At 34.6% G+C, this 26,342-nt stretch overlaps 1 protein-coding gene across 5 annotated transcripts in view; it reads right to left on the bottom strand.

The window, feature by feature from the left end:
- Positions 1-26,342, bottom strand: part of LOC106461525 (gephyrin-like) — a 136,493-nt gene that overhangs the window by 22,698 nt on the left and 87,453 nt on the right. For all 5 annotated transcript variants that reach the window (XM_022388520.1, XM_013921357.2, XM_022388519.1 and 2 more), the window contains 5 exons: positions 23,916-24,011; positions 23,138-23,168; positions 22,665-22,799; positions 22,093-22,185; positions 18,261-18,316 (listed from right to left, as the gene is read on the bottom strand). In XM_022388520.1, coding sequence (XP_022244228.1) covers positions 18,261-18,316; positions 22,093-22,185; positions 22,665-22,799; positions 23,138-23,168; positions 23,916-24,011 — 411 coding nt within the window. The remainder of the gene's footprint in view (positions 1-18,260; positions 18,317-22,092; positions 22,186-22,664; positions 22,800-23,137; positions 23,169-23,915; positions 24,012-26,342) is intronic.

Genomic DNA, 26,342 nt, shown 5'->3' with positions numbered 1-26,342 from the left:
GTGTGTGTGTGTGTGTGTGTGTGTGTAATAAATACCACTTAGTTTTAGCTACATGCATGAGTTTTAAGATCTGCCCAAAGTACAGTATTTGGAGAAAGACACAAGGCTTTACCATATGTTCAAAGTTAAACTGTTATTAAACTGAAGTTGAGAAAAGTTGAAGTATACTTAGGGAACAGTAAACAATAAAGAATTTGTTAGTACTTTGTTCAGTAATGAATGGTCATTTATAATTTCTTTTAATGGCTTGTTTTCAATAGCTCAAGTGTTATAAGAAACAATAATAACACATCAAAATATGCACAAAAGATTTAAGAATTAACAAAACTATGGAACTAAAACTACATTGTTTTCATTCTGTTTGATTACTAGTAACCTGTTTGTATGAATAGTTGTTACAGATCTAGAATGAATTTGATGACTATTTTGATTTGTGTCCTTAAACTGTATTCAACTTTGTAATTATACTGAGAAAATTTGAATACACTTGGACCTCAGTTAACTGTAAAATGGCCTCTGTGATGACTAAAATGTAAATATGTTTTTTGGAGAGAATGACCCCAAACCTCCTTAAAATGCCAGTGCATAAAGAACACTGGGATGCAAGCCAAAGGCCAATTTTAAAACATAATGAGAACCCTAGAATGAAGAGATGCATAGTTGACTTCATTTTTGCATTGTCACTTGTAAAATGAAGGTAGTTGCCTCCAATTTGGGTCAGGTATTGGTATTTTAGAGATGGAATGACTGCTGAAATTTTTAGCCAATCTTACTTGTGTAAAAGATTAACTGCAGTTCTTTAGAGAAAATGTCCAGTGCTAACCAAACTGAACTTGAAAGCAGTAGACTGTATGAGCTAAGGGTGAGGAAGTTACAGTACTTTCAAATGTGCAGGTGGCGCTTTTGGAGTGCTATATTTAGAACTTTGTACACTATTGCCATCTCCTGCAGTGACACACATTTCTAATGAGAAAGCAGGCTGCACTTGCTCAAACAGTTATCTGTCTTGTACTAGCATTATGCTGGTGTGATATTATGGACATCCCATTATTCAGCTTCTATCAAATGGCGTTTGGGTAATACAACAATAACATGACATCATGTATATGCAAGTGATGCATGTCTGAATAAAACAACTGCTGTTCAGACTTTCTTGAAGCACCAGGGATGTTTTCAGTGCAAAAACTGAGTAAATTTTAAAGGATGGAATAATATAGCTCTTAGAGAATGATTAATCATGTTCAATAATTATAATAATGAAGAAGGAGTGAGCTTCAAGGTTCTTTGTGGACTTTAGCAAATTGAACTTGAAGACACTTGTTGGCTCAATATGCTAGATCTAGTTTCTTGCTCCTGGTAAGTGGAACTAAATGAAGAAAATTTAATTAAGACTGCTTTTAGCACTCTCAAAAGGACTGTACCAATCTTGCATCATGTCATTTGGTCTGTGTAATACACCTGTCAGGTTAATGGAGTTTACACTGAAACAGAACTATATTAAGAGAGACGTCTCATTTATGAAGATAACATTTTGGTGTTCAACTGGACATTTCAGGCATTTGCTGAGAATCCAAGAATGGTATTTTGTTATATCAAGGATGCAACTTGAAATCAATACCAACGAAATGTGTGACAATTTCCACAAAAGTGGAGTTTCTCTGTTATGCAATAGACAGGGACAAAGTATTACTGATCCTTGAAAGATCACATTGGTCAAAGACTGGCTCAATACAAATCAAGATATCTACATATTTCTACATTTTATGTCATAATATTGACATATGGTCAATTTCTTTATGATAGCATGTACTGTCTGCATTAACTAATGCAGGTACACAGTTTTGGTGGATGCATGGATTGGATCACACATTCCAGTCCCTAAAGCAAGCTTTACTCAAAACACCAATATTGACTAATCCTCTTCAAAATTGTCTATTCACCCTAGACACTGTGGGATTGGAGCAGTATTGTTACAGAAACAAAATAGTGTGAAGCATCTAGTTGAATGTGATATATATTAACAGCTATTGAGTGTCTATACTGTAGACAAACAAGGAACTGCTTGCAGTTGTAGTATTTGCCAAAATTACTGCCACTGTTTTTATGGCAGAATGTTTACTATGTGATTGGACTATGCATCCGTGAAAGAGCTGTTAAACTTCAAAATCTAGAAGGTATGACTGGCCACTGGATTACACCACCACAAGAGTACAGCTTTGCTAAAAAACATCATTTGGGTCAATAGTGCAGAAATGCTGATGATGAATTTCAGCATTCAGTAACAGTACATTGATTCACTGAATACCAGATTCTTGAAACTTTTGAAGCAGCAATGGTGATGTACCATGCAAGTGATGATAATTCTGCTCACAGTTGAATTCCATGAATAATTAGCCTAGAACACTGGAAAGAGCAACTTATGGACACTATATGTTATATGGCAAAGTGAAGTATGACCATCATATACCGAAAAATATGCTTTTAGTACTGATAATGCTTGAAGATGGCTTGAATGGGTAATGAAGACAAACTTTAATATAAGTTTAAAATAACAGCAAATGTACAATGTTTCGACAAGGTTTTGTCATCATCATCAAATTTGCATACTGCTAGTACATACAATGACTGACACTTATACCATCAACTATGAATGAAAGATGGATTGAGATGCACAGCTGAGCTATAACATGACTAGTGGTCCTCAAAGCTGTAAAATAAGATTTTTGGACATTGTATAAAACTAGGTGAATGTGATGAACCATTGCATATGTAATGAAAGCTTCTTAGGGTCATGACTAAAATGTTGCTTTTAACTTACTCCCACAATAGCTCAAGCTTGTATCTTCCCTATCTGGTATTGTGGTTCATGCTTTCTTATAACATTTTCAATCCCTTATACGTCATATATGTTATACAGTTAAGATTAATTTTTTGGAAATCTTCACATATTTAATATACTTAGTATCTGCATTCCATAAAACTTTATGTATACCAACATGACTTAATTATACCTACCATAGTAAAATAGTTAGTGTACCTTGCATATAATTACCTATAATAATAAAACCATATATTTTAAAGCTGAGAAATTTAATTATCAATATAATTAATCACTTATGAACAGCAATTACATTGATTAATGTTGTGTAAACTACTCAGTTATCAAAATTATCCTTAAGTCAATTAATGTCATGAAAATAATCAATCAAAATTAGTGTTTCTGAATATCAGTATTTCTAATACGGTACATAACCTCTTCTCTCATAAATAGCTATTCTTGTTCAGTGCTGCCCTCTATATGCAAAAAAATCACACATCACAAGCCTTGAGCTCCCACATACCTTACAATTGACTGATTCAAATGTGTCTTGCATGCAACTTATCATGCGACAACCCTCCACCAATAAGAGTGCGACATATACTACTGGCACATGTGACTCCCTCTTCGATTCTACCAAACTGTCACTTCTCATGTGGCAGTACTTGTGTTGTAATGTTTAGTTTGTGGTCTCTTTGTATTTTTTCTCAGTTTCTTTGTATCAATTTCTCTCTACAAGTTTACTATTTATTATACAGTAGTGATATTTGTAACTTGTTGTGTTATTCCAAAGTGGAATTATTTTATATTTCTTTCTGCTAACACAGTTTTGTTTGATTATTTGTTTTGAATTCAGAATTCTAAGTTACCACTTTGGAGGTTATATGTTCTATCAGCACATTTACACGGGCTTCAGGTGATGGTACTCTAGGGGGAGCTTGATTGTCCAATGAGCTGTCTTTCATTAGGCATCAACTTGAGTTTGGGGGGCCCACATATTCTGAAATACAGTCTACCAACTTTAGAAAGTTCAGACATTATACTGTTTTGGTTTTTGAATACTTTTATTATTATCTGTAGTTATTTGGGTTCCATAACTTAAGTTTTGTTAAATTGGTCAATACTCATAGTTAAGTTCAGGTTTGAAATCAGGCTTAGTTGTATCTTTTGTCACATACCATTCATGTAGGCTTGCCATAGGTTTTTTTTATTTGAGGATTACCTGTGACTCCTCTTAGTAGTATATCGATCATTAGTTTAACTATATTGTATTTCTTCCATACATCATCTTGTACATTTGTTATTGTTAAAACACACTTACTTAATTTTACAAAATAATGTCTATTTCATTTTCGTTATTTATCTTTTATACTTCTTCATATTAACTTGATTTGTGTGGAACCTTTGAGCTGGGGTCTGCACAAACTTCTCCTAATATTGTACATACTTATTGTTAAGTTAGGATTTTTTAATTTAGAACTTAATGATATACTTTGTCATACACTGTTTGATTAGGCTTAACAACTATCTGTTATTTTCGGTTTACCTGTAGTTCCACTCCAAAAGTAAGGAGCATGGTTCGATCAGTAGAAGGCTTCAGGACAATGGTAGATGAAAAGTCTTATAACCTTAACACCTTGGCACTTCTCCCAGTTCAATGTGCTTTAGTTCACTCTCTTCCTCTTGTATGGATTTGACTACTCTTGTTCCATTGCAACTATTCCACGGTGGTGTATATCACTTGCCAAGGGGACACTTATTCTTGTTCCCTTTGTGGTAGACAGTGGATCTCCCTTTTTTTACCCACACAATTCACATAGATCTCCTGGAGTGTTGCGTTCCAGGTTCTTTTTCCCTCGTTGCTGATCGACTTTCTAGTCCTGACACACTTTCTCCCAAGGAGTGACCTCTTGGTTCTCCAATTTTTGGTGGTTCTGCCTACTGTGCAGTACTCCTCCAAGTGAAATTTTTTTTATCGATTCCAAGTTACCTCGTGTGTTTTTTATCTCTGTGTTCATCATTCTCATACCCTGGCTGTCTATACATTCAGACAGGATTAGATTCAGTTTATAGCTTTAGTTTTTCTCATTCCATCAGTCTTCTTCCCAAAATATTTATTCATCCATGTCACTCTGGGTCAGTTTTTTTCTGGTTGATCTTTCCTGGCCAGCACAGATCTGGTCTTCTCAGCTGTTTCAGCTCGATATCTTCTTTTTGTTCTGGATTGGTTTTCTTTACCTACATTTTGGGGGTTCATGTAGTATATTCTTTTCAACTTTTTAGTTTCTTGTCATCTTCCACCTTTATTCTCAATTGGACCCAGATGAACTTCTCTGTCCAGTACATGCTGTGGGTTGCTTCAATGCTTTCAAGGCTTCTTTCTGTTGAATACATTTCATTTGGTTTTATTCCCTTATACCACTCCTTTGTCTGGGATTTTTTATCCATTCCTCCCTTATCCATTGGGTTCGAATTGTGATTTTATTGGCCTTTTATTCCTTTTTCCTTCTTCCTGTCATTAATACCTGGTGTTTTCATTCCACTCATGCACCTTCCATTTTCCCTGCATGTCAGTCCTGTTGTCCATTGGAGGTACTTCATTTGTCAAGTACTGGAACTACACCTCATACGTTCATCTCCCATTCTCTGCTTTGGGTAGCTGTTTCTTCGTTTTCAGCATACCATCATCCACCTGTTGCATCCTTCACTCTGTGGCAAATGGTGCCTGTCCAGGTATACTTAAACTAGTCACATCCCCACTGTAAGGCCATGATGACTTAACAATTATAATTTCCATGGCTACTAAATGTACACTGCTGAGATGAGATGTTCCACAAGATTGCTTGTAGGTTTATCCTTGCGATATTTTTGCTTCATTAATATGCCTATCCTGGACCGTACTCATGCATGGACTTCATGGGCAAAGCAGAAGGGGATAGTTGCCCATCCCTGCCATGCCTTAGATTTAATAAATCAGGTGTGATCTGCTTTTCAAAATAGGGTATTCGTGGTTACCCATTGCACTGTCTCAGGTGTTGTCCTGACTCTCCAGTGCAATCCCCCCCCCCATTTTTTTTTCCAGTGGAGTATGGGAGTCCTTACCATTTTCCAGTTCCAAGCCACTGGGGTGGTGGACTATGGAGACATCCTCCTGAAAATATTCATATGATGATAAAACCATTCAGTTGAGAGTAGGGCAGTGGTGTTCTGCTGGGGAAGATGACGAGATGCCCTCCACTATACATAATTGGAGAGAGCCATCAAAATTGCAGCTCACCTCTTTGATTGGGATCCCTCATCCTACCCAGTGGCTGGATTTTGGACTTAGAGCTGAACCACTCAACATAAGTCCTCACATATGTATTACGGGTTCTCTATTTCCTCAGATGGTTTACATTACAAAGACATCTTTACAATACCAGAAGTCGGGTTCCCAGTTCAGGCAATCAGTTTCTCACATTGCTATCATGTGTCCCATTCATAGATTGGGGGGGTACGAGATCTTCTCTGGTCTGATGAATTTGAGGTGAAGATGATATGATCCTCTTTCCTACACCCACCACAGATGGCTGGGTTTTGGATTGTAGTTGACTTGCCACCAGTATGATTCTCTTTCCCACCCCACATGGATGTTGGTTCCCAGTGGCCAGGTTTTGGATTGTAATTGACTTAGCGATGGTATGATTCTCATCCTACCCCAACTTGGATGTCTGTTCCCGGCAGCCTGGGTTTTGGATGCGGTTGATTTGCCATGTACAGTCCATTGCACCTTAGCCACTCTACACCTGGAGGCCCATCTTTTTACTCTCACCCACATTGATGTACTCTAAAGGATTGAGATTCCAATATTGTGTGGTTTGAATCCCTACCCAACCATTGTTCTCTCCTCTTTGGATGTGCTCCTCCCCATTTCTGACCATGTCTGTAACACCTCTTTCTACACTGGGTGAAGAGAATACCTGGTACAGAAGTGGTGCGGTCTCCCATGTATGATCCTATACTGCGAGGATCGATTTTAGGGTGTTCTTCGGATGCTTTTTTCTTTCCCTTGCACCAGTTCCTCCACCTATTAAATGTGGGATTCTAGCTATTTATGTGAGAAGAGGTAATTTAATGTATCGGAAGTTATAATTTTCCTATACTGAAAAAATATTTCTGACAGGTATTACCTCCTCTCACACTTCCCACCCTTCCTTCCCACTGAAAACCAGTAGTGCTTTCATTTTCGGCCAAAACTCGAAGTAATAGTTTTATAGAATCGAATAGAGCGAGTCATATGCGTCAGGAGAGTGCCGCACTCTTATTTGGCAACACACATTTGAATCAGTCAATTGTAAGGTAAGTGGGAGCTCAAGGCTTGTGGTGTGGGAAAGTTTTTTTACATATAGAGGGCAGCACTGAACGAGAATTGCTATTTATGTGAGAGGAGGCAAGTACCTACTGGAAATATATTTTCAGTATAGGAAAATTATAACGTTTGATTATTCAAGCAATTTATTAATAAAAAGTATGTTTAAATAGGTTGTCACAAAATAATCAACTAATTAAAATATGAAATTTTCTAATTATTACTCTTTGATTTTTCAAATATTCAAGTATACAAAGTAATTGTTGTTTGTTAAGCACAAAGCTACATAATTGAGGGGAGCCTAATGATTTGTGGGTCTCAGTTCAGTTCCCTTTGAACTGCTGACTTGGGGGAAGGCAACTGGTTACCAGCACCCACCACCAATTCTCTGGCTACCTAAATGTAAAGTATAGTTTATATTTACTGTTATTTTGCATTGTATTATCTTTCTGATTTATAACTATAATCTATTCTTTAATGTTATGTAAGCAAATGCAGATCTATGGGAGGGTCCAGGGGTGTGAACCTCCCACTCCCTTTTTCAAAAGAGAGAGCAAGGATTGGAGGATGGCAATTCATCTTCTAAAAGTAGTGAAATTGATGAAGTGGAAGGAAACGCCAGCAGAAGCCCACACCAACAGGAGGAAGACACTGATGAAGAAGAGGAGACGGAGAGATTTTCAATTTATTCTGATGTCACTGCTTGGCCAATCCCAGTTCCAAATAACTTGAGAGTTGATCTTATTAAGAGGGGAAGTGAAACCTTCCAATAGAGGGATGGACCTTTTAGTGCAGTTCAAAGACAAGGAGAGAAATCCAAAGGGATGAGTCGACAGCTGACCACTGCATGGTTCTATTAGGTTCTGCCAAATGGCAAGAAAGTTTGAGAACATGGATGGTCTACTCTCCATCAAAAAGAAAGTTTGTTTTGTTTTTGCTGCAGACTGTTTGCTCTTGATGACAAAGGAATTGGAACATCCAGCTTTGTCACCAGGCTTCAAGCATGGTGGAAGCTAAGCCCAAAGGTATCTGACCATGAGGCTTCTGAGTAGCATCTCTCATGCCTGGAGAAATGGAAGACCTTGGAAGCAGAGTTGAAGCTTCAAAAAAACCATTGATCAAGTTCATCAAGTGGCAATGGACAAGGAGAGAAAGAAATGGAGGGATATTTTACATCATCTCATGGATGTAACTTGTAAAAATGAAGAGTATGGTGAGCCATACTCTTCCTTTTTATGGTCACAAAGAGGACATGTCATCAACAAACAAAGGAAACTTCATAGTGTTGGTAGAGTTGCTGTCAAATTATGATCCTGTTTTGAAAACATTTTGTAAAGATTGAGCATTCTATTCTATCTGAAAGGAGAGTGGCTTCGTATTTATCAGAATTTATTCGTATCAGAATGAGTTCATCTGCCTTTATGGGAATTACATCAAAGAGAAAATAGTGGCTGATATCAAGAAAACAAAGTATTTTAGGATTTTTTTTTGACAGTACTCCTGATGTGTCCCACACTGATCAGATACATCCATATTGAATGTGATAAAGTTGAAGTAAAGGAATCATTCTTGGGCTTCTTCCCCGTTGCTGGAAAGACTGCTGCATGATTCATGATGGTGTTCAGTCAAAGATCAGAGAGATTAATCCCATGGGTTTGTTTGTGCCTTGTGCAAATCATTATCTGAACTTTTGTGAAGTGTACTCATTTGGAAGCATTTCTTCATGTGTGACCTTTTTTTGGAACCTTGGAGAGGGTCTATTCCTTCTTTTCAGTGTCACCTCATCGATGGGAAGTGCTGATGGAGAATGTAGGCATGACAGTCAAAAGACTTTCCCAGAGAAGATGGAGTGCTCATTATGATGCTATGAACCCAGTGAAGGCAAATTTTGAAAAGCTGACCTCAACCCTTGAAGTACTGTGCAATCCCAAAAAATATATGGACACACGATGATTAGCTCAGATTTTGCTGTCTGCTGTATGTGATTTCTCTTTTTTGAGTTACCTTTCTTTCTAGTGTGAAGTCCTGGAAGAAATTAATCTCACACAAAAGTATTTGCAAAGAGTTGGAATCAGCCTTGAAAAGTGCATTGTAAAGCTCCAGGCTCTAAAACTGTTTCTTGAAAATCAGCACAAAGAAATTATGGAGAGGGCCATTCATTATGCAACTACATAGTGTGAGGAAATGGACATTTCTATGGAGAGAAGAGGGAGAGTAAAACTCCAAAAAAGGATGCCAGGAGAAATTGCAAAGGATATTGGTCTCACATTATCAGAGGAAGTAAAAATGGCTATGTTTGAATATCTTGATCGCTTTAATCAAGAATTGAAGATTCGTTCTACAACAATGGATGAAATTCTGTCAATTTTCGCAGTTATTCAGCCAAACACTTTGGTTGTTGCAACAGAAGAAGAACTTCATAAGTATATTCCAAATTTGACACAGATTTTCAATGAATTCTCTGATAAAGATATCAGTGTGGAAATTGGACAACTTTGGAGGCATTTGGAAGCTGCCAAAATCAACGTTGAAGAGGCAAAGAAATGGACAGCATTACAGTTTCTGGAGTTTATTGTGAAATGGTATTTTGTGAATCTCTCCCAAGCTTGTCATTGTGTTTGAATTTTTTTTTACTGTCTGTGTGTCTATTGCTTCATGTGAAACAAGTTTTTCAAAATTAAAATTGATAAAAAATTTCTTTCTTTCACTCGATCACGAGTCAAATCTGGCTTTACTTTCAATTGAACATGAATATGCAAAGAAGGTCAATTTTGATGAGTTCTTTGATCAATTTGCAGAAATTAAGGCTCGAAAGCAGAGACTGTAAATCCTCTCTATTTACCTTTGAATAATAGGCTAAGGATTGAGACTGGATTTCCTGTTTTTTTTTGTATAAAATAAAATGTGGTATTACCTGTTCACTGAAATTTTAATGTCCTGTATTTTACTTATTTCCAATTTACTTATGACAGTACTGTACTGTTTAAAAATCTACTTGCAAACATAATATATTTTTCTGTGTGTTTAAATTTTAAAATTATTTATGGGGGTGGGGTGGGAGGTGTGTGGTAAATACTTTAGATACAACCCTGCTGCGCAAGTTCTTTATTTCGCATTTAAACCTCCTTGTGTTGATGGCCTATGTGAATAGCTTGCAACAGCATGACCCAAAATCCAAATAAGTTTCTTTGTAACGAGTGTAAAGTCAAACCCAAAAACTAAGCCCATACTGATAATGGATGTGTATAACACTATGTTTGAACATAATGTTTGTAACATAAACCTGGGAATACATATTCTTAAAAATATGGACTCCTTATTTTTCTATAGGAATAACATTTCTGAAATTCCTTCTCTACAATACCTGTAACTGATACTGAGAGCAAAAGAGTCTTCAGGAAACTATCACTTCTTAAGAACTGTCCGTGGTCCCCAATGAGTGAGGATCATTTGAACAACCTAGGCTACCATGTCCATTCAAAATGATCTAGCTCGTAAAATTGACCTTAATCCAAACAGACCTGGCTACTTCATTTTAAAGTTTGTTACATAATTCTCATCATATTTCATTCCAAAAATAAAATTAGTAGATGAAACCTGATAGGATCTTTCCTAAAGAAATCTAATTTTAGAAAAATATCTTAATTTTGAGTTATTTAATTTTTATGCATTATCAGCTTTGAAATCTTAGGAAATTACATTGGGAAATGGCTTGTATAAAAAAAATTAAAATACTTGCATATGCTCCAAATTTGAAATTCTTACTTTTATGTTTTAGCAAATTATTTAACGATCTCTAATAACATTTTATCGTTCCATAAAGTGTAAATTTTGTCTGCTTTTAAGTCATTATTCCTAAGGTACAAGTACTAACTGACTTTCAAAAGTCAGTATGGGCCCCTTCAGCTTTTCAAACACATTTTTATAAACTACTTATGTCATGTACAAACTACTTGTGGGTTCATGTTGTCCCCTGTATATTTTATGTAGAAAATGAGTGATTTCACAAAAACTTTTGGTCCATTCATTACACTGAATGTTTTAACAAGTAAAAATATAAAATTACCCAATATAATGGAAGTTAATGTTTTCCTTACCTGAAAATGTATTTCTGATAGATACCTCTTCCCACAGATTAGCTATATTCCTCAATGCATCTGCCAGAAATTTGCCTGCCACTAACATTACAGCAACTACACCTAATTTCATGTGATTTTACATCAATTGTACCACTGCATGATATCAACATGCAATAAAAGTCCTCCACCAAAAGGAAGATAACACAACTACCTGTGCACAAATTCCCTCTATACACTTACACCTGTGAATCTTTATTCTTTGACACAGTGTCATAGAAGAACACATCCTTCAAAAGTGACAGAACCTTGTGTGCAGAAAATGAGGGAGCACACAAGGTGTGGCAAACTGACAATTCCACAGAAAGAAGTCGGAGAGGAAAACGTTGGGCCTGAGTGAGGTGAGTGTTGAAAAAGACATCCAATTAACAAATTACTGGGTAGGATGCAGGACATCTCCAATTTGATCAACCAGCCTACCTGAGCAGCTTCGAGAAGGAGCTGACTCCAGTTCAGAATGGGCCAGAAGTAGACAGTCATCCCTGTAAAAATGGAAATGCAGCCCCAGGGCATGATGATAAAGAGCAAATGACAGAAAACATAAGGAGCAAAGGCCAGCCCGAAGGGTAGGGTGCAAAATTGGTACATCACCCCTCAATAGATGAACCGAAGATAAGGAAGAGATCGTTCAAGATAAGAATATACAGATAAGCATTGGAGACGCCCATCTTGTTCATCCAGAGACCTGGAAAAAATGCCCACCAAAGAGTGAGGTAGGAACCCATGGTGAAATGTGGGAGGTGAACAAATCGATTGAGGTGGGACAGATTGATGACAGGCCTTCAGCCTTGGGTCTTTTTGGGAACAACAAACAGACAGACATGAATAAAACCCTGGAACAGGTTCGACAGCCTGATGAGTGAAGAGGTCCTATGCCACCTCTGAAAGACACTGGCAAGTTATAGGATCCTGAGGAGAAGGGAAGGAAACATGGACAAGGGAGGTGGGGCAAGAAATGGAATTTTGAGGCCCTCTGACAAAACTGAAGAACCCAAACATCACTGACAAAAGGACACTGAGTCTGAACCCACCAGGTAGTCACCAGAACTGGTGGCAGAGAGAAAAACGATGAGCTGTGGTACTGCAATAAGGAGGGACAGGTAAGGGGAAGGATGAAAAATCGGAATTGATGCCATACTTGGCTTCGACTGAGATAATTTGGCCACCAGATGGGAAAAGGTAGATTGTTGCTGGACAGATGCCACCTGAGACTCCAAGCACTCTGGGACCATATCAGAAACTAAATGTTTTAAAAATGGAGTCATAAACAAATCCCAGGGATAAAGAGCAGGTAACCTGGTTCTCGATAAAACTGCATCCCGACCTAAAAGGTCCCAATAACAGATAAACCATGTTTGTAAAGCCAGAGCCACAGACGACAAATGAGCCAATTTGGAGGTACCCAGAAAATCCCTCAAGATTTCTGTGAAGAGCCTCAGACAGGAGATGAATTGTGGAATGGTACTGCAAAAGAGTCATGAGGGTAAGGCAGAGGGTGGAAAATTGGGTGAGACTAATGGGTAAAACCGAACCCAACAGCCGTTGGGAGAGATAGGGACAGTCAGCCCTGTGAGGTAGATTGATCCAAAGCCTGTGGGGGATGAGGCATACTAATACTATTGTCCAACTGAGAGGAGAATTGTTCAGCAGGAACCCAATTGTCGGGGGACAGGGGAAAACCAAATAGGATTGGGAATAATATTCATGCAGTAATGAAGGATGCAGGTCATAAGATATGAGAACAAGGAATAAAACATCACATACCTGAGAAATAAATTCTGACAAAAAGGCCAAACAGAATTTTCAGGAAGGGTATGGGAAGGCATGGCAAATTCAGGATGTGGAAACAGGCGATCAATGTCCTTGTCAGCCTGCCCAGGTTCCACAAGTTCAGGAGGAAGTGGACAATGTCTGGAGTTAGAGGTTGAACCATATAACATTCAATCTCCCTGTGAATAAATGTAGACAAATTTTTCAATGGGGCACCAGTACCTGAAGTTTGTGGTAAAATGCCTGTTGAATATGTGAAACCCAAAGTGGTGACATTTACATCGGAATTCATGTTGGATCAGTCAACAAAAGTATTTGAAGTAAGAAATAAATGTGACTAGAACAAGGGTAATTGAACCTAAATTCTTTAAAAAAAAACAACAGAGTAAATGAAATTAAACTACTTCAAGAACTAATTCAATCTCAAACACTAATCAAAACAAAAAAAGAAAGACCTCCAAGTGCAAGCACTACCAAACAAGAAGTGATAGTTCGGTAGAAGAGCATAGAGTTACATGCATCACACGAGTGTACTATTCTCCAACTGGTGGTGAAGTGACACATGATGATTTGCATAAGAGACATGTTGGAATCATTTGATTCCAATAGGGGGGTGCAGATGGTTTGTGGGATACATAATAAAAAAGTTTGCATACAGAGGGCAGCAATGAATAAGAATAGCTAATCTTGTGACAGGAAAGAAGTACCATATCGAAATAATATTTTTAGTAAAGTATTTTTAATAAACTAAAATAAAGATTTGTCCACAAATATATTGAGTATTTGTTTTTAATAATCTATGTGCAAAGCAACTATCATGTTAAGATTAAAAATACTTTTCTTCAACTAAAAAATTCCAAATTTCATTTGTGTAATCTCTAAAACCTACTAAATACACTTCAAACGTTTCTTTTCCGTAAAACTTTATATTTTATCTGTTACTTTCTCTACCCTAACTTTATACAAGGTGACAGGAGGGGTCTGATTTTCTATTTGATAGCTATGTAACCAAACAAAAATTATGGTTGGTCTCAGAGCAATTACATTTTTACAGTGATTAATTTATGTCTAATTTTGTAGTTTCTTGGAGGGTGGTGGATAAAATAGAGATGAGAAGATACTTATGTGAGTGTGTCATGTCAGTCACACAAAGGGAAACTCAGGATATTTTTAAATATTGCCTTATAAAATTAAGAACTTAAAACTCATATACTATTAAAATATGGGTTATTAGCTAAGATTTTATGCTATTTTAATTGGTATAACCCAAAAAAAAGTAGTCTAATAAAAATTTGAATGTAAGACACTAAAACCTTGTGTCATGTGCAGTAAAGGATATCTGGGGAAAGAGGGTTAAGGTCTCAGTCAGGCAAAGAGAAAAAAGGAAAAGAAGAGGGGAAGAAACACATCTTGATACCAGAAAAGCAGAAAAGTCATGGGCTGGGCCACCCACAACTAGGAAAAGCTGAAAACAAGAATCCATTGACAAACAGTTAGGTAAGGATGGCAGAAGTGGTGTACAGAATTACTGCCAAGAGAAAAGAGGTGTAGGAAGAACCAATGAAAAAAAAATGAGTTACCACAGATGATGATTAACAAATACAGTGTAATAAATACAAGAATAATGCCATTTTAGTGGAAAGTTCAACCTGACAGGAGACAGATTGGGCAACTTCCACGTGTGAGGGTGGGGAGAGGTTATCCTTCTATAAAAAAAGGAAATGTGAGAGTGAGAGAGGGGATAATGGGAAGAGAAAGAGGGGGTCCAAATATCAAATGGACCAAGGTGGTCAAAGAGATACCATTGATAGTGCACAAAAAGATCTGTAATGTGTAAATACACTGCCCAAAAGGAGGAGACGAATAGGGAAGTAGGTATAGAGAATGAGGTAAGACAAGGCCTTGGTGAGAAATTGACAGAAACTAAGAATGAGGAATAAGTGACAATAAGAGAGTGGGAAGGGAGGCAAAATCATCCAAGATGAATGTGTTTAACAAAGGTTAAATGGTAAATTACATGGAAGATCTGGGGGTGTAAAGGTTTTCCATTGATAGAATACAGACTGGCAGACCAAGATTGAAACTCCTGGCATAGAAGTGTGTGGTTAATGCCCAAAACAAAAAGCTTTGAAAAAGGAGTCACAAGGATGGTTGGAGCAGAAAAAGATCATGGAATAGAGCGAGGCGAACATGACCAAGTGAATCATCAATAGAAGCAGGAAGGAGAGCATGTCCAATGAAAAGCAAGAAGGTTGATCATGTTATTGTGGAGTGAACTCTTGTCTAGTGTCCAGATGTCAGAAACTGTCCTCATTAAAAAATGTATCCCAAACAGAGAGAGAAGCATTGAAGAAGGAAGATATCTGGCTTGAGAGACATTAAGGGAACTCGGGAAGTAGTAAAGGCAGGGTCTAGTTACTGTGACAATTCCTTGAGGAAAGGCTTACAAAAGAGGACAAAGGACCCCAAAAAAGATAAACTTTGGTCCACAAGTTGCACTATAGGAGATACATGAGGAATGACGGGTTTTAGGGACGCCAGTCTCTAAAAGCAAAAAAAAAACCTCTCATGCAGGGAGAGAATGGGAAGTGGAAAACCTGATGACCAAATATGTCATAGTTCACAGGCAAATATGATAGGCTGAACTCAGTTGAACTGAGAGAGAAAGAAAATGCTCAAAAGTACCAAAACTAAGTGGGTGTGAGAAAGAGCTTAGACCCCCACAAAAGAGATTAGAAGGAAATCCAGAAATATATTGAAAAGTTAGAGTCCTTTCATGAATGGTAAAGTACTACCCAAAGCAAATCAGGTGAAGGTCACAGTTTAATAGATCACTTCTGATTGAGGAGAAGGAAATCTGACAGACGAGATGAGAGAAGGAGGCCCATTAAGAATGTTGCAATTCAAAATATGTTGCACAATGGCTGTAACAACTCTAACAATTAACAAGCCTCCAATTGAACAATGTCCCACATTCAGGACTAAGTATAAATCACCATTAATTGAGAACTAATGATAAAAATTTGAAAGCCTTTGAAACAAAAGCCAAAAAAAAATGAAATTTAAAAAAATTTCATTAACGAAGCAAATAACAATAAATTGAACACAGATGTGAAATGTCCGTGTTCTACTATGCCAAGAAAAAAAAAGAAGATTCACAAGTGCAATTGTTTAGGGGCAGTTAGTGTGCATGGAGATGTGTCCCCCTCCTACTGGTGCAAGGCTTTTGACACATGATATCATCATCATGCAGTAGTGCAATTCATGTAAGATCACATGAAATTAGGTGGAAGTTGCCTCAAAGTTAGTGACATACAAATTTCTTTGGCAGACACACTGAGGAAGATAGCCAACCAGTATAGAGGTGAGTTACTGTTTTGGAATAAGTGGATCCCAATGGTAATGAAGTCAGTAGTTTGGGGGTCATATCCATAAATAGCTTAACATTCGCTACAGGTATGTTTTTTTGTGCATGTCACAAGGTTCTAGTGAGTTACATTTGACATTTAAAGTACTTTGTTCTCATGTTATATGAATACACTTGGCTTCAAAATGTAGCTAATAATTCAAATTTTAAAATTATACGAGTTTTAAGTTATCAATTCTATAAGGCAATATTGAAAAAAAAACAACCCTCAATTCCCCTTATATAAGAATTGTGACATTTGCTTTCGGTATCCCCCCTCCTTTCTAATTTATTTAGCACCCTTCCAAGAAGTACAAAATTTAATATAAATTACTCATTATAATGTTGTCATTGCTCAGACAAAGGATAATTGTTATAGCCTTCAATCTTATTTGGTTACAGAGATATAATCTCTTGTCACATCCTCTCTTTCACAAATTGCCAATGGCTCTGAGATTTAATACTATATTATTTATAACCAATAGAAAGCCAAGGCTTTAATCAATCAAATGATGTATTCTACTACCATATTTTCAGGACAGAGAATTGTCTATTTTGTTTTCAGTTCAAATTATATTCCCAAGGGAACCATTAATGAGCTTAGCTGAATTTTTAACAGCTCTTGTTACATAGTTAGAAAGACAGAAAAATGTTGATAGTTATGGGGACATTGTCTGCTATTTGCATGTTATTATCCTGTGTTCTTTGGTGTAATATTTAATTAATATATAAAGTTATTTAGTGCAGTAGTACCTTTAGTATAAAACGGTAGGGTTAAATTAAACCAACCTAAAAAAAAAGACTGAGGTAAGCTGTTTATTTCTTGTTTTCATGTGTATTTTTTATTTATTCTTATAGAAGTGCCTGAAATGCAAAAATTAGAAACTTTTTGCATTAGATGCATTTAGAGTTGGTAATATAAATAATAATAATAACAAATTTTCTCAAGGTATGCTTATGAGCAACTCTTGAGTACCCTGTGCACGACTTAATTCAATACAATAATGTGAGCTACACATTTGCCAAGTGACTAACAAACCTGTGTGGTGAGAATATTAGTCATATATGGTTCAAAGAGCAGTAAAACAATAAAATTTAAGTAGAAACAGATGTATACAGTTACAAGTTCAAAGCTATTTAGGATAAACAAGTTACAATTTGAAGTCATTCTAGAAGGAAAGGAAGGTAATTTAAATTTATTTCGATTCTTTTAGTGTTTACAGAGTCAGTCACATTGACCAACCTCTTATAGAGTTAGGCTAGAGAAAATAATAGATAAAATTCAAAGCTTTAATGAACAAAATGATTGAAATTTATTTAGGTCTTAGAGACTAAACAAATAAAATATAAGACTTTTCAGATGAAAAAGTTTCTTTAATCTAAACATAAAAATCACTTTGTATTTGGAGCAGTCAACACTTTGACTCAATATATTTATAGAAAAAGTTTTTGTGAAAATACTTCATTCAAAATTCTGATTTTTTCTTCTACAAATAACTTTTAATAATTACTGAAAGCTTTTGAAATTTTGTGGATATACACAAAATATGTTAAAAGTTATAGTAGGGAAACTATAAAGGTCAATTACAGGTCCTAAACTCAGGCAATTCAGCCAAGCCCATAGTGAGAGTTAACCATGCAAATATCACCCAACTTTTATGGATCACTATCTGAATTTACAGTTATCATCTGACTTTTAAGTACTAATATTTGGTGGTCCAGACACTTTTTTTGCTTTTTTTTTAACATAGTGTTTCAAAAATGCAATTATTCATAGTTTACCCAAAATCCTGCTGGTACATCACCAACTACCTTTCGTATGCCTGCTCCATCACTTGCTGTAAAGAAACAAGAATTAGTAAACTAGTAAATGCCACAAGTCAGTGTAATTATGAATCTTATCACATTTGCAATCTCCAGCTTGTTTTTTTAGGCTTTATACAGAACATGAAACATTACATGTCAGAGTAATAATTACTACTGTTTCTATGTTTAGCATTTCCATCATAACAAGTTCTGATATTAAATAGAGAAAATAATTAAGAGTAAATATTAAAATAAAAAATTTCTTAGGTCAAGTGTAATTTTAACAACATTTGTCAGGTTAAAATACCTTATTCCTTTGTCAGTTTAGACATTTTGTAACACCACTGCACTGACTTTCTTATACTTGTTTCATTTAAAACAGTTTCACTACTTAACCAGCTTAAGTATTTTACAAAAATACATTAAATATTAATCATTACATTATTATCTTTCTTTTTTTTGGTTTTCAAAAACATATGTGTTGGTGAAGTTAGCAACTGTTTGGTAAATCCTGAACAGCAGAGTTTAACATGTAATCATAACCTAAAACAATTCATTTTACAGTTCTCCAATAAAGCATGCAACTTTTGCAAATTATTGCACTCCCGATGATGACAAAGTAAGATGTTGAAACATGAAGAGTGTATGAGACTCTGCCCAGTCTCAAGGTTTTTAAGTTTTATACATCAAATTATTGAGTAAAATTTTTTTCGTATTTTGAGATTGGGGACAGTCTCATTTTTATATATTTATTGTGTACTACTACTACATGGTGATTTCTTTAAACAACTGTGTTACTTAACAAAATGATTACTAAAAACAATATGGTATGATAAGTAACTTATAGAATATTTAATATTATGCTGACTTGAAGCTTCAACAGTGTGAAAACTTTGTTACAGTATTGACATAGATTAGCTAACAATGCTTCAATATTTGACTTCTTGGCTTTCAGCAACAAAACATTCATTAATAACAATATGGTTATAGAGGTGAAAACGGTATATATAAATATGAAAAAAAATTAGAATATTTCATCTGCTGGATTTCAGCTACAAAACTTTTAGTGATAGCATTATGGTATAAGAGTGAAAACAATGTTACAACAGTTAAATACGTAAACTTTACCTAAAAAAAAATTACACTGACAACAGTATGGTGAAAACATTGAAACAATATAGTATATTTGAACACTATGAAAATCTATGCTAAAATATTAGTACTCAGAACATTATGATATTGATATAAAGCAATGCTAAATTATTTGTATACAGTGTTGAGTTTAAAAAGTAAAACATTTAAACTTACAATTATATGGTATAAACATGAGACAATGTTATGATATTTAGATATAACTTTGAGTCGAACAACTAAACTTTTACCGAAAATATTTTTTGAAAGTTATTAAATTTATTTTGCTATAGCTGCCTTTGTTTCAGTTATTCTCAAACACATGACATCTATTTTGCCTATGGGAGGATATTGTTGCAATAATAAACATAGTGCAATGTTGTTAACTGCAGTGTCCTCCAATAGTAGTTCAGGTAATATCTTGAGGTTATAGTCTCACCTGCATTTGAATGAGCAACCATAAGTGTAGCCTAGTCATCTTGGGTGTGCACAGTGTTTTTTGAAGTAAGAAATGCTGGACTTAGTCAGGCTGGTAAGTGGATTCAGTCTGACCAGTTGAAGGCAGAGGGTCCAGTAAAAGCAATTATCATATGTCAGTAAAACACGCAGTGTTTTTATTAAGCCTGTTGTTCATTTCATGCATTTCATTTTGTGTCCAATCTCTCTTTTTCATTCAGTCTCACAACTATGTTATTCAGACATGCATCATTATTTCATAATAGTTATCTTGAACAAATCTCCTATTATTAAGTAAATCTATCCCATTGCTCTGAGATTGAGTTTTACTTGAATATACCATATAGTTATGCAAATAATGTTAGAATAATTGCATATCATATTGACTCTAGGAAAAAAACTTTGAATAACTAGAACATGATATAGATGTGAAAATAATCTTAGAACATCTTATGTGTTGGCCTTTTGCACTAAAATTTGTACTTACAATAATATGGTATTGGTGTGAAAAACAAGGTTTGATTATTTGATGTAACAGTTTTAGCATGAAAAGCTTGTGCATGTATTGACAAAAATAGAGTATAGATGTAGAAACAAATGCCAGAATATTTGGACATCACTTTAACTTCAGACAAAAACTTGTAATGACAACAATATGGTGTACAAGTAAAAACAATATATGAATATAATATGCTGGCTCTTGGCAACAAACTGTACAAATATTGACAATAATATGCTAAAGATGTAAAAACAATGATAGAGTATTTGAATATTTTTTTTCACTTTAATGAACAAAATATGTAATCTCAAGTAGCTTCTGAGTTTAGATACATCATTTCTAATAATATCCTCCCAGGTTTCCTATTTTCCAACACAACTCTACTCTCATCTACATTTAATCCTAGCAACTCTTCTCAATTTTCCTACAGCAACTCCACTTTCAAACTAATATTCAGCCACATTTTTGTTATATTATCTCAGTATCATGCTTCCACTCCTTTTGATTTCTAGTAATCTGTTGTTACCACTACAGCTTCTGCCATTGACTGTGCATCTCTCCTCCTGCTACCTTTCAATTATTAACATTTTCCTAGCAATCTTAAACCAAATAATTTTCCTATTCTTGATAAGTCATCTACTTCCAATGAAAACAACAAATTTACCAATATTATGCTGATATATCCCCTCTTCATCTATTCCTTTCAATTAAACTTCTGCTACTCCTGCTAATAATACTACAAAAAATGCATCCCACAATAAATATGAAATTTTTAACAGAAAACATTTCCAGAAATGTTTGAAACTGTATTAAAAACATTAAACTTTCACTCAGAAGAAAACTGTTCCTCAAACCTCACCAACCATAATGAAATATCAATATTTGATGCATGCAACTCACCACTTATAACCACACCACATACATAAATTTTTTAACATATGAAGCAATCAAATAGGTTAATATACCCACCAAACACTGGAAAACAACCTTCTGTATCTCACAGTCATATTAGTAAACGAAGTGATCACACTAGTCTTATCACTAAAAATCATACTCCATCTGCCAAATCTAACATCAATATGTGAAAGAGATGTGGTGACTGTAACTTTGGAATTCATAAGTGGGAAACATGAAGAAGTTATGCTTTTTTCAAATATTAACTCCACAACTTTTAAGTATTGGAAATATAGTTAAAAAATATAAAAAATAAAAATAAACCACTTCAAGGTAACTAAATAATGTATAAAAAGAGCGATTGAACTTGACAGCTGCCAAAAAAAAAGTGATAGTTTGGCAGTGGCGTGTAGAGGGAGTCACATGTGTCACGTGATAGTAATGCTCTCCTATTGTTGGAGAGGTGACACGTGATGATCTGCATGAGAGACGTGTTGGAACTTTAGATTCCAACAGAGGGAAGATGAAGGCTTGTAGCATGCATTTCTGAAAAAGTTTGAATATAGAGGGCACCCCAAAATGAGAAAAGTTAATCTTGTGAGAGGAGGGAGATTACCTTGTCGGAACCTGTGTTAACAGTAACATAGTAGAAAAGTTTAGTTTATAAGTATTGTTTCATATTTCAGAATTTCAAACAGACTAAGTTTCACAGTAAGAATTTATAATACATTACAAATCTAAAAAATAAAGTTACCATACATGTATAGACTTACCTTTTATAGTATACTAGATAAATTTCAGTGTGAAAAGTAAAATAGTTAAACTTACAAAGTACAGCATAGCCATCTTTGACTGATGCAGGAAAAGGTGGGATATTGTCAGCAGATGTTATTTCTTCAGCTAACACATATCCAAGTGCTTCTGTATGAAGAAACATACACTGACCATACAATGTATATACAAGTAGTATTTACCAAATGTTTTAATATTAAGAACAATGTGGGCAAAGAAAATATTTGAAATAAATCATTCTTATTTCAATTACAACATGCAGTAAGAGTTAAAGAAATTGATAAGTAAAACTCTTCTTGTATGAGCAAACAGTATTATATGAACAGATAATATACAAATGTATATTCACCAGTAGACTTTCCACATCTACAAAAAAGTTAGTAATAAAATAACTAATGAAAAACACACAAACACGTTCCATTCAATCATACTGATATACTATGAAACCTACAGAACTACAATCCTGATAAACATTTGTAAAATTATCCTTTCCCTTAAGTTTCTAAACACTCATTATTAATTGTAACACACATTTATATATGACATAGAGAGATACAAAATTTATAGAAAATAATAATACTATTCAGGTACTTTTGTTACTAGTTTACCTTCGAAATCCAAGATCTGAGTTTGTAAACAGTCAGCCTCTTTTAGAACAACAGCTTGAGCTTCTGCAACAGAGATTAAAGGATATGGAGACTGACGTGGCTTGTCAGATACAGTTACCGTCATCTCTTCATGTTCTGAAACATAAGCTCAACATAAGCACTCATGTGTGGCTTTATTAGATTTTTGTGTATAGCTAAATGCCTCAAATTTTTAAAACGTTTCTGAGAACAATAAATATTTTCTCACACATCTAATTTAACAGTTCACAATTAATGTTTAATCTACCATAACACCAATGTAGGTTACTGATAAAAAAAATTAATCTAGATATTCATGTAATACTATCATAATGATGATTTCAATCATGCTACAATAAATTGTGACTTAGATTTGTACATCCATGTCAAGATATAACTAGTTGATTTACAATAAGTATTTTGTTTTATGTATTTTTGTAAAGATATGTACTTACTCTTCTTGGGGTAAGTCTTACATGAAGCATGCTACAAAGAAATATTACAAATTGTTGATACTCTTAATAAAAATAAACAATGATATAAATTACATATTTGACATGAAGCATGCTACAAAAGACTTCTTACAACACATTATATTCTACTATAAAGAAACATTAATATAAGTTCTAAATTGCAATCTTTAACCCAGATTTAGTCATAAATAATATATTTATGGAACACACCTCAGCTACAAAAATTTCAATATTTTATGTTAGATGTTATTTTTTATATAATTAAATTAAAAATGTGCTTATATATGTTTAAAACAAAGATTATGTTTTGTCTTGGATATAAATATTAATATTTTTGTGACTAGCTATCACAAACGCTTTTTACTTACATTTCAAAATGTTTATCAATATAAATAATATATGTACATTTGTGACACTGTGTAACCAGAAATGGTGCCACTATGAAGTTTTGCATTATATTTAATAAACAAATCATGTGTAAAACACCTATCACAGTATGCAGATACACCACAAAAATCCTACATAGTGTGTGTCATCAAGCACACTAGAAGTGATTTACAGCTGACTAAACCTGTATCTGAGCATTAGGGTCAAGTAACATACTCGTAGAATCTAACAAAACCTTTACTATCTGTTCACAGTTTAGTAATTTACACTGTAGCATTAATATCACAAATTAATTTTTTCTAACTTTCTAAGAATGTTAGAAAGGTTATTTTTTTCACATATATCATGTACAGAAATGAAGTTATAACCATACTCTTAGAAATCTGTGTGTTTCATCAATTTTCTCAGTATCTGCATTGAGCTGATCTACAGCATGAGGTATTGCTGATTTTACAAATGCCATACATTGCTGAAATATACAAAAAACTTCAGTTACTATATGTATTTATACTCATACCTAATTTTAAGTAAATATTACACATAGGCTAAATCAGATAACATATGGAGTTAGATTATATATTCTTAACTAATCATTAAAGAAAGATGAAAATTAAGTCATACAAGCTAATGTAGAACAGGTACATCAAAGGTATACTTCAAAAAATAAATTATTAACAGAAATAAAAGTTAATAACTTAAGTGAATTCTATGTTTTTCCAAAGAAGAATGTGACAAGCAAGAAAATAATAGTTTATACACAAAATTGATTAGTCAATCATTACAAATATGCATTATACACACACAATACAAACATAGTATTTAAGGGAAATCAGTTATTACTACTTGGTGAATGAAACAGATTACAATGTGGATTTTTTTCGTGAATGAAATTCCCCCAGTTTGTAAACATGTAGTAGAAAATCACATTGTACTGTCACTCTTTTAGACATATGTAAATAAATAGAAATCATGCACCAGTACTTACTTCTTTCAAAATTTTTGTTCATGGGATAGTCATGTGCACATCATATGTTTTAAAATTTGATAATGACGAACCCACTTTTTAGAAAATAAATGTTTTGAGATGGCTTGACTGGGTAATGAAAATACTTTCTCATAAATGTATGATGTTTCAACAAGATTTTGTCATCCTCAGGTACAAGTAGTTTACAGAGATACACGAGTGTATATACAGTATAGAACAAAGAGGTCACATGACCAGATATTGCTTCACAGTCTAATATAGGTATCTTGGTACTCTGGGGTGTTGATTAAAGGTGGGACTACTAGGACCTATACTATCCACTTATGACTCCATTAACTATAATGTTGGTAAATACATAGCCTGGGCCCTCACACCTTACATAATTTCTGTAGGTTCCTTTTATAAAGATGTCTTTAACTACAGAAACACATTCAACCAACTAAACCCCAAAAGCCTTAATGGTTAGCTTTGATGTTGTATCACTTTTCACCGAAGTTCCCATCAAAGAAGCCTGTAATGTTGCACTTGATCTCTACAGTAATGACCCCAATTCCTTAATTCATATCTCCAACAAACTTTTCATTTCCCTTTTAGAAAGCACAAAAAAAAACCAACTTCATTTTCAACAACAAAAACTTTCGTCAAACAAATGGTTTAATAATAGACAACCCTGTTTCACCCATTCTCACCAACACAGTTATGATCCAGATCGAAACACAAGCCATACAATCCACACTTTATCCTCCCCTATACTGGTACAGATATTTTGACGACACTTTTGCCAGTTTCACTTCTATATAACACATAAACACTTTTTTGAACACATAAACTCCATTCACCTTAACATTAAATTCACCATTGAACACAAAAATAACAAACAGTTGTCTTTTCTTAACCGCGACAGTATTAGATCTCTCTCACACATTTCAAAACCAAAATTCACTAAAAAATCACTCACACAGGCCTCTACATCCACTGGAATTCCACCCACGAATCTAAACAAAAAATTAATATCCTAAAAAATCTTATATACACAGCTTCAAGACTTTGCTCAACTGAGTAAACAGATGAAAAAATCTACTCTATAAAGCATTCCTTCATTCACACCAACAAATTTCCACTAATCATTGTTGAAATATTTCCACACAACCATCAGAACAAAAACCTTAAAACTCAACTCACAAACAAAACTGACACTAATACACCAAACAACAACAGAACATTACACTGCAGTTTACCATTTATCCCTGACATTAGCCACAAATAATCAACACATGGAGAAAACTTGCCATCAAATATAAAATTCCCATTCACATCAAATTCACCCAAAAACCCATCACTAAACTAAAATCATTATTAAATAAAAATCATGTAGAATAACACAATTCCAACATCATTTATAAAATAACATGCAATAACTGTCCAGAATTTTATATTGAAAAAACAAATCCTCCAATGTTTACCACTATTGCACCCCCAAAAACACAGTATATTCATGCAAAACACTATAATTTTAAACAAAGAACCTAACATCAATAAATGCAAAATAAAATAAGCTATTTTAATTGAAGAAACAGTCCCACCTTAAATCAACACCTCTTTGTTCTATACTGCATATATATTCATGTATCTCTGTAAACTACTTGTACCTGAGGATGACAAAATCTTGTCGAAACATCTTACATATACACCTGGAAAAAAGTTAAGCACCCCCGTGTTTTTTTCAAGTGATTCAGATTCGACGTTCTTGTGACTGATTATAAATTACCATTCAATCTAAACGTGTTTATCAAATGAAATTATGCATTATTGGGC

This window comes from Limulus polyphemus, unplaced genomic scaffold (assembly GCF_000517525.1).
Source record: "Limulus polyphemus unplaced genomic scaffold, Limulus_polyphemus-2.1.2 Scaffold978, whole genome shotgun sequence".
NCBI lineage: Eukaryota > Metazoa > Arthropoda > Merostomata > Xiphosura > Limulidae > Limulus > Limulus polyphemus.
Note: the sequence above shows the minus strand (reverse complement) of the source record. Positions and strands in the feature narration are given on the sequence as shown.